This window comes from Oryza glaberrima, chromosome 2 (assembly GCF_000147395.1).
Source record: "Oryza glaberrima chromosome 2, OglaRS2, whole genome shotgun sequence".
Taxonomy (NCBI): Eukaryota; Viridiplantae; Streptophyta; class Magnoliopsida; order Poales; family Poaceae; genus Oryza; species Oryza glaberrima.
In genome coordinates, this window is record NC_068327.1 from 1,257,868 (window position 1) to 1,267,130 (window position 9,263).

Below are 9,263 nucleotides of genomic sequence, written 5' to 3' on the forward strand. Positions count from 1 at the left end.
TGGAAGCCTGCAAGTCAAAACAGGCCATAACCACAAACGAAAAGATGCTTAATACGCCGAAGAGAGTATCTTGACACGATTGATAGTGAGTTGGAAGAAATCAAACTAATTGTTTTAATATACTCAGCACTCATGTTTCTTCTATAGGCAGCAGTGGAGAATTGACCAAGATTGATAGTTTTGTCAAGATAATAATATATAAATTCTGTACTAGTGTTTGTGTAATCTATCTCCGAGGAAATTTGGAACTAAGTGGTTGCTGGTAGAGAACCACGCCGGCTATGGATGGTCCTAGCTAGTCTAGGAAGACATTGGTGATATAAATCATTATAAGAATTGTTAGTGTATATGCATCATTAAGCATATGGTGAAATTTTTATCTATCAAAATTGATGATGTTATATGTCAAATACTTTACACCATTCGTTCTAAAATAAATAAGGGCTTGTTCGAAATGTGGGATATATAGGAAAAATATTGAAATACGAAAAACATAGAATAGGATTGCATGCGTAAAATATAGGAATTTCTTGTTCTTCGTACACGTGATTCTTACTACAAAGAGGCTAGAGTGGATTCTTTTTTTTTCATGTGAAAACATGGGCAGGGAATAGTGTTCCTCTGGAATTCAAGGTAGTAAACCCTTTGAAACGGATGCATCTACAGTACCCAATTCAAAGGAATCATCAATCCTCCATTTTTCCTTCACATTTTCTCCATTCTGACGAATGAGCCCTAAACTCATTGCTACGAATCTGAATATAACCTTGTCTAGATCTGTTGCTAAGATTTAATTCTTTTTGGAACGGATAGAATAATTCATTGTACTAGACAATGTTCTTTTCGACTTCCAATAGCTTATTGGAAGGAGTCCCTTCCTTGTTTACCGTGAACATACTTCATAGATTATTGAACAGAGTATTTTTAAAACTTTTCATATGTGATATTTTTTTAAAAAAAAATCAAATAAATTTATTTTTAAAGTTTGCGATGGCTAATATTAAATTAATACGATGGTTTTTTTCTCTTGTTTTGCATGTGGCTTATAAGGTTAAACGAACCCCTATATCAAATGGGGCCTAGTATAGAATTGTACATTATTGCTTTCAGTTTTTATATCATTCTAACTGATTCTGATAGTGCAGCGCAAACATCAAAAATAACACTAACCATAGAAGCTAAACTTAGCTAAGTAGCTAACTAATACAATAACAACCCCCTTGATATAGACACAAGACCAAATCCTAAAAAAATATTGGTGCCTTAGAAACCAAATACTATTACTCAATTATCTCGATATAGTTGACCACACCAAGTAATTTATATTATATCAACATAAATGACATAACGTAGTAATGTAACACACCGTATGAAAACAACTTCACGTTGTAATAATTTATTAGTACTAGTATATTGCATCTATCATATATAAAAAAAATCAAAAACAAGACACACCTCATACCAAAAAAGTTAAACCTATAAATAATAAAAAGAAAAATTGCTACACGTACTATTTTTTTTCTTACTAACACTGATGAGTTTTATCAAGATAATTATCATCTCAAGATAAAACATACGAAATTTTGTAACTTCTGTTTATCTAAATCAAACGGTTAAGATAATCATTAGTAAAAATATAGTAAGAGTCGCAGTGCTAAAAAAGCACAAGAGGTATAGAAATAAAGAAAAAAAACCAACAGCAAGTGAAGAGAGGAGAGGAGGTGTGTGTGTGACAGTGTGTGAGTGTGTTGACAATAGACAGTTTTGACCGTGGGCCCCATGTTGACCGCCACCTCACCTCCTCCCCTTCCCTTCCCCTTCCCTCTCCCCTCTCCCTCACCTTCCTCTCCACCTTCCTCTTCCTCCCAACCAAACAACCACCCTCCTCCTCCTCCACCTCGTCGTCGTCTCCGCCGCGCTGTCTCCTCCTCTATATACCCTCACCCACACGCGCACGCGCAAACCCAACCCCCGCATATGCTTAACTCCCCAACCCAAACCCTCCTCCTCCCCCATGGGCGCGTGCTTCTCATCCCACACTGCGACCGCCACCGCCGATGGCGGGAGCGGGAAGCGGCAGCAGCGGAAGGGGGATCACAAGGGGAAGGTCCCCGATGGCGGCGGCGGCGAGAAGGAGAAGGAGGCGGCGCGGGTGGAGTTCGGGTACGAGAGGGACTTCGAGGGGAGGTACCAGGTCGGGAGGCTGCTCGGCCACGGCCAGTTCGGCTACACCTTCGCCGCCACCGACCGGGCCTCCGGTGACCGCGTCGCCGTCAAGCGCATCGACAAGGCCAAGGTACTACTAATACTATTACTACTGGACTTTGACGCTTGGTCTGTGTGATTCGCTGCGGTTTCGCGGGAATTCGGGAGTTCCATTTCGGATTGAGCTAGTGCGAATTGGTTTTGTTTAGATTGTTTTCTCGAATTTTGGGCGTTTAGCTCAAGTAAAATTCTGATTCATCAACGATATTTTTGGTTGTTTTGGGTAGTTTAGCTGTCGGTGAGGCCCTACACTACACTCCTCCTAATCATATCATTTATCGTTTAGTTGGGGATTTCACCTCGTTCAATTACCCCCTGAAATGGCAAAAGGTGGCTCTCTTTGAAACGGTGAAGATGTTTTCAATTTTGGCTATTTGCGCACTACTCGCCAAATCTGGTGCATTGTCATACTAATTTCAGCTGATTGTTGCTTCTTCCTTGGCGCTTGCTTTTTTTAGTAAACCTGCCAACTTCGATCCATTTTATGTACTTAACATGTAAATAGTTCACATAGAGCACTAGTTTTTGTGGCTCTTGTTGGTGTCTCCAGATTCATCTGATTTTTTTTTTCATGGAGATATTTCTCATCTTGACAGATACCTCCTCTAGGTGTTCATAGTGTAACTAGATTTTCTCTTGATAAGACCAGTCAGGAAAGCCAACTGGTAATGGAAAACGTGTCATTGGATTCTTCTACGGTATATTTGTATTGGTGGATGGCATTTTCTTCATTCCACACAACTTGACCTTGTAATACATATACCAATCAACACGGCGTTGATTTTGTCAAAAATACTTTGGACCTTTGGTTGAAATTTAAGCATTTCCTTATTAATGCTTTTATTAAAATGTAAATTTATGGAAGAAAAGGCCACTTACTAATCCCAGATAATTTTTGTAGTAAATTAGTATCATAGTTAAAACTAGAATCAGATCTAAATGCTCAATTTTGCCTGTGGCAGGTTAAGTGACTGTGTTAACCTGTGTGATTTTTTTTTTGGGTGGAATATGCAAAAAGGTTTGTGCATCTTTGCATTAAGAAAGAGAGTTTGATACAATCCGCCATGCTAGGTAGCAGGCCACAACATTAAACAGATTCCTCGCCACATCAGCTACAACCTAGGAGAGACAGCAGCATGCTGCTCAAACTCAGCCTCGGCATCCTGACCCCTGCAGTTACCCACAGCTGCACTTCCTTGACGATAGCTTGGATGAGCTGCGCCCAATCCCTATGTGTATGATTGAAAACTCGGTTGTTGCGCTCTTTCCATATCACCCAAGCCACCAGGATGACAATTGAATCGAAGCCTCCTTTTTGGGTCTTGTTGAGTCCTCGATATGTGTTAAACCACCATGAAGCAAAGTCTGTTTGCCGGACTGGTAGGTGTTGCGGTATCTGCAAAGCAGTCAGGATCACCCACCAGACCTGACAGGACTTGGGGCATTGCACCAGAATGTGGTCAATGGTCGCCACTTCTTGATCGCAGAAGAGGCAATTACACCTGTGAGAAAATCAAACATCTTTGTTAAGGAGTGTAACTGGAGCACCGGCTATTATGTTTCAAACTATACCAATGATAATAAAACAGGCTAGTTGGACTGTGTTTAAATTCTAGTTTCACATAATAACCTTTGTAGACAATTTGGTATAACTAATTCACTCGTTTTCTTGATTGTGCACAGCCTTGGGCACAGGCAGCTCTAGGCTGTATGATGTGCAGCTTGAGTTGATCTACTACTTCTGTTGCACACATGATCACAATTTTATAACATTTGTGTCCTTACCACCGGCTTGCTTCTTGATGTTTGTGGGATGTGGATAAAATAATCATAATGCATGAATGAGCTTGCATAATTAAGTGAAGATAATCTGTTATATTTAAATTAGAGTAGCACATGCAATCACCTGTCTGTACAGTAGATATTGCGATGTTCATCCATGGTTGGAGCCTTGGATGCATGCTCTGTATAGATGCTTTTATGTTTGTCTACTCTACATTATCTTTAGGATATGTGATTGAAGGCGATTTGAATTTTGATATTTTATGGCAGATGGTTCGCCCTGTTGCTGTGGAGGATGTAAAGAGAGAAGTGAAGATTCTTAAAGAACTTAAAGGCCATGAGAATATTGTTCACTTCTACAATGCGTTTGAAGATGACTCATATGTATATATTGTGATGGAGTAAGTAGTTATATACTAGCTTCTCTTACATTTCGTGCACAATGTTATTTGCTATATACACTCCTTGCACTTACATTTTATTTCTACCTAAATCCTAATACGTCTTTACTGCCAGTTGCATTCTCTATCATTTGTTTACAGTATATGAATATATACACAGTTCTTCCAAAATCACATCTCGAATTCATGTCTTCATGGCAATAACCATTTATATGGTCAGAACTCTTAGTATGCTTTACCATTTCCCCTTGCTATGCCCCAATAGTTTCCAAGATTATCTAAAGAGAGTATGCACGACCACATATGATTTCCATCAGTCATACGGTACCAACCCTTGCTTCCTTTCTATTTTTGCAGACTATGTGAGGGTGGTGAACTATTGGACCGGATTTTGGCAAAGTAAGATTAGATATATCCTCCATTTCTTCTTCTGTAGTTGATACATTTTCTTCTATCTTTTTGTGTCATCATTCTTTAGTTTCCATTCCCCTACAGCTTCTAGGGCCATAAGGCCATTACTTACTGGCATCTTCCATTTTGTCAGAAAGAACAGCCGTTATAGTGAGAAAGATGCTGCAGTGGTGGTGCGGCAGATGCTCAAAGTGGCAGCCGAGTGCCATCTGCATGGGCTAGTTCACCGAGATATGAAGCCCGAGGTAGAAATTGAACGCTTTCAATGTCTTGGCAATTAGTGTACATTTTGGTGATATTTCATTACTTCTCAGGTCATGTAAGAATGTACCTATTTTCCTTCCCAGAACTTCCTTTTCAAATCAACCAAGGAGGACTCACCTTTAAAGGCAACAGATTTTGGTCTGTCAGACTTCATAAAACCAGGTATTTGTTTCAAGAGCTTTTGCTTATGTGCATCTTTGCTATGTGCTTCCAATTGTTGCTTCTGATTTGAGTAGGACATACAAGTCTGCAGTTCATTCATTGTTTTCTTTCATTACTGTAGGGAAAAAGTTTCACGATATAGTTGGCAGTGCCTATTATGTAGCACCAGAAGTTTTAAAACGACGGTCTGGCCCTGAATCAGATGTTTGGAGCATAGGAGTCATAACTTATATTTTGCTCTGTGGGAGACGCCCTTTTTGGAATAAGACAGAGGATGGCATATTCAGAGAGGTAAGTGATGAACTGTTCCCAAGCTTTTGCTTCAAGCAAAATGTGTTTGGTGAGAGTGCCAACCTTTTACTCTGTTGACGGTGTGCTTATGTGATGGAGGACCAGTGTTATCTACATTTCTTCAAGTTATGCGGCATTGTTACCCTGTTAACGCTGTGTCAGTTTTTATAAGCATAGCTTGTATTATTTTTCACACGGTAGGGCACTTGGCTACTTGGTCAGGCTGTCCTTGAGTGATGTCTGAACTAGCTGTCTAAAATACAGCCTCATCATATTTTGTGAATGCTACTCCCTCCGTCCCAAAATATAAGCATTTTTAGCTATGAATCTGGACAATTGTGTGTCCAGATTCATAGCCAAAAGTTGTTATATTTTAGGACGGAGGTAGTAATGTTATGACTATTAGAGTGAGTAGCAAAATTGAACTTCACTTCTAGTTTCAATTAGTATGAATGGGCAACCTGTGGTTCCAACAGCCTTAGCAACCAATGTTCCAGTGCTTAGTTCTAGACAGCTGGCACCATTTGAGTATAGAATCCTCTTAGGACCATTATTCCCATCAGACTATGCTAGATTTTTTTTTTGAATTACGTGTATTTACAGAAGGAGAACATTTTCAGTCTTATCCGTCATCTTGCCGTATGTCTTCTGCCAGCATATGCCACGTCAGAGAACATTTCCACTTTATTTGTTGAATTAGAAAATAACCATACAGAGAAAATAGGCATTCAACTCAACCTGTGAATGCAGTTACGTACTTAGGTAGTATGGTTTCCCTCTTCAATGAACCAGCATTTTGTTGTAATGCTGATTATCTTTGTGCATTTAAATCAACATAGACATCTTGTGGTGTACATAATCTTCTGCATTCCCTTGCCTTCTAATAATCAGGTACTAAGAAACAAGCCTGATTTTCGTAAGAAGCCTTGGCCAGGCATCAGTTCAGGTGCTAAAGATTTCGTTAAAAAGTTACTTGTAAAGAACCCAAGGGCAAGATTAACCGCTGCTCAAGCTCTCTGTAAGTTCCTACATCTAATCTAAGATAGTCTTAATACAATAGTAGTGAATCTTCGTCAGCTGTCAATCCTTACTGTCCTGTTTATGCTTTGATATGTTTAGCGCATCCATGGGTAAGAGAAGGAGGAGAAGCATCTGAGATCCCTGTTGATATATCTGTATTGTCCAACATGCGTCAGTTTGTCAAGTACAGCCGTTTTAAGCAATTTGCTCTGAGGGTAAATTTTGTATGCAATTAATCTTACATATCTTCTCTCACTATATGTTCCTAATGATGTTGGTTTCTTTCATGCTCAGGCTTTAGCAAGTACACTAAAAGAGGAAGAACTAGCAGATCTGAAGGACCAGTTCGATGCAATTGATGTTGATAAAAGTGGATCAATTAGTATTGAGGAAATGCGGCATGTAAGTTCTTACTGGATATTCTTAATGAAAATGCACTTTGGCACATAATTGAAGTCTCTGATTGTCTTTTTTATGTTTCAATAGGCCCTTGCAAAGGATCTTCCTTGGAGATTGAAGGGCCCCCGTGTTCTCGAGATTATCCAAGCAGTAAGTGTCAGGCCTTCTTTATTATTTTCCCCCTTATTTTCGGAGCAACTAGCTTACCATCTATCAGAGTCGTACTTCAACTGTGATATTATTCTGTGGCAGATCGACAGCAACACTGATGGTCTTGTGGACTTTGAAGAGTTTGTAGCAGCAACCCTCCATATACATCAAATGGCTGAGCTTGACTCTGAAAGGTGGGGCCTACGCTGCCAGGCTGCTTTCAGCAAATTTGATCTGGATGGTGACGGATACATCACTCCAGATGAACTCAGAATGGTAAGTTTCAATTCCTGTTCTGTGTTCATGTTGGTTTATGTAGCTACCTCATATTTAGTGAATGAAGTGATTTTGTCCACAGAAGATATTATTTCTTACACCAAGAAAGAAAATCCCAGATTTTCACATATGTTAGTCGATGCTCCACATAGTAGGGGCCTGTCTCATACGTATAGGAGGCCTGTTTGATAAATTGAAAAGCATTTTTCTTTGTGCAACATCGAAGACCAGTTTGTTGCAGTGTGCTATTTCAGCAATTAGATGCGAGATTAATTTTGACTAATTAATCCTGTATAAATGTTTGGACTGTGACAGAAACAAAACTAGTAGTATTTCTCATTGAGGTTTTCTTTCAAGGTGCAGCACACTGGCTTGAAGGGTTCCATCGAGCCATTGCTGGAGGAGGCCGACATCGACAAAGACGGGAGAATAAGCTTGTCGGAGTTCCGCAAGCTCCTGCGGACAGCGAGCATGAGCAACCTTCCCAGTCCAAGAGGACCTCCAAATCCACAACCTCTGTGAACGTCGGTAAGAACCGAGATGAGACGTCGTAAATTAGTCTTGTAAAGGTTGTCTTGTTACTGTCCGCGTGCCATGTGATGTTGAGGGTGTCTTGAGTTTTTAGCATCCAGGTTCCGTGTGCAGCATGGAGATAAAGTTTCGGTGTAGCACGGAGTACATACATATTTTTTTCAAAAAAAATTGTTACAAGCAGAAATGCTGTTCTAGTCTCCCATTCTCCTCCTTGTACATAATTCTATATATGTATGATTTGATTGCACGTATTCATCGCAATAAAGTTGCCTGGGATTGCATGATCATGTGAAATTGTGTACTAGATGTAGATGGTGATATTGCAAGGCCATCTAGCTAGCTAGCAGCTGTAATACTAGTTCAGTGCTAAGCAACTTCCAAATCTATTTGAGTATTTGTCTCTGCAGTGTTGATTTGTTTGAGGTTTTGAGAAACTCGGTTTCCCATTTGCTGGAAATGCCTTTTTTTAGGGACAATTTGAATCATGCCACACAAATTTTGTAAAATTTGTGATATGCCACCCTGACCCACATGTCATTGACTCATGTGGGTCCTACATGTCATTGAGATACAGGTGGCATATCTTAAATTTTGCAAATATAGGGTGGCATCAGTTCAACCTCTGTTGAGGGCACTGCAAAATTTAGCCAAAAATAACTTTCAATTTCTTCAGAGAAACTGACTTCTTCAAGTGTGCCTTTGGGCCTGTTTAAATCCATTTGGAACGGCAAATGGTAAAAGTTTTGGTGGCAAAAGTTTTGGTATTGCAAAAGTACTAGTTAGTGTTTAGATGCATCATTCTAGCACTAAAGTGAGAGAGAGAGAGGGAGTGGTCCCAAAGCACTTTTTGGCACAATTTGCTATTATGGACTAGCAAATGCCAAATGCCAAATTGTCAAATTTTGCTACTAGTGTTTAGATCCAAAATGGCAAAAAGTGCTTCAACTTTTGCCATTTTAAAGGATCTAAACAGGGCCTTAGCCTAAGTTCTAAACTGCAAACTTAGCCGCACGCAAAACGGGATAACTCACTAGTCCATAATTAATTATGCAATTATTATAAATTTTAAAAATATACTCCCTCCGTTTCACAATGTAAGTCATTCTAGCATTTTCCACATTCATATTGATATTAATGAATCTAGACATATATATCTATATAGATTCATTAACATTATTGTGAATGTGGAAATGTTAGATGACATACATTGTGAAATAGAGGAAGTATCTTTTATTTTTTAAAGAAAACTTTATATAGATTTTCTTTTCACAAAATATACCATTTGATAATTGAGAAATTGTGCTAATG

General features: G+C 39.3%; 1 protein-coding gene across 2 annotated transcripts; it reads left to right on the forward strand.

The window, feature by feature from the left end:
* The first annotated feature begins 1,835 nt into the window (after positions 1-1,835).
* On the forward strand, positions 1,836-8,242 carry LOC127761764 (calcium-dependent protein kinase 4). 2 transcript variants are annotated; one of them, XM_052286092.1, is made up of 12 exons: positions 1,836-2,296; positions 4,318-4,448; positions 4,806-4,847; positions 4,993-5,104; positions 5,207-5,285; positions 5,407-5,576; positions 6,468-6,594; positions 6,696-6,811; positions 6,891-6,998; positions 7,083-7,145; positions 7,248-7,421; positions 7,779-8,242. In XM_052286092.1, the coding sequence occupies exons 1-12, from the start codon at positions 2,015-2,017 to the stop codon at positions 7,941-7,943; spliced, it is 1,569 nt and encodes a 522-aa protein (XP_052142052.1). In that variant the 5' UTR covers positions 1,836-2,014; the 3' UTR covers positions 7,944-8,242. The 2 variants fall into 2 exon arrangements, with proteins under 2 accessions (XP_052142052.1, XP_052142053.1); XM_052286093.1 differs by having other exon boundaries at positions 1,838-2,296; positions 7,785-8,242.
* The last annotated feature ends 1,021 nt before the right edge of the window (positions 8,243-9,263 follow it).

Bases quoted from the DNA above. Each gene is read 5' to 3' on its own strand.
- LOC127761764 (XM_052286092.1), top strand. From the start codon at position 2,015: ATGGGCGCGTGCTTCTCATCCCACACTGCGACCGCCACCGCCGATGGC. The intron at 5,105-5,206 runs GTAGAAATTGAA...TTTCCTTCCCAG, and splicing joins ACCGAGATATGAAGCCCGAG to AACTTCCTTTTCAAATCAAC. The intron at 6,595-6,695 runs GTAAGTTCCTAC...TGATATGTTTAG, and splicing joins AACCGCTGCTCAAGCTCTCT to CGCATCCATGGGTAAGAGAA.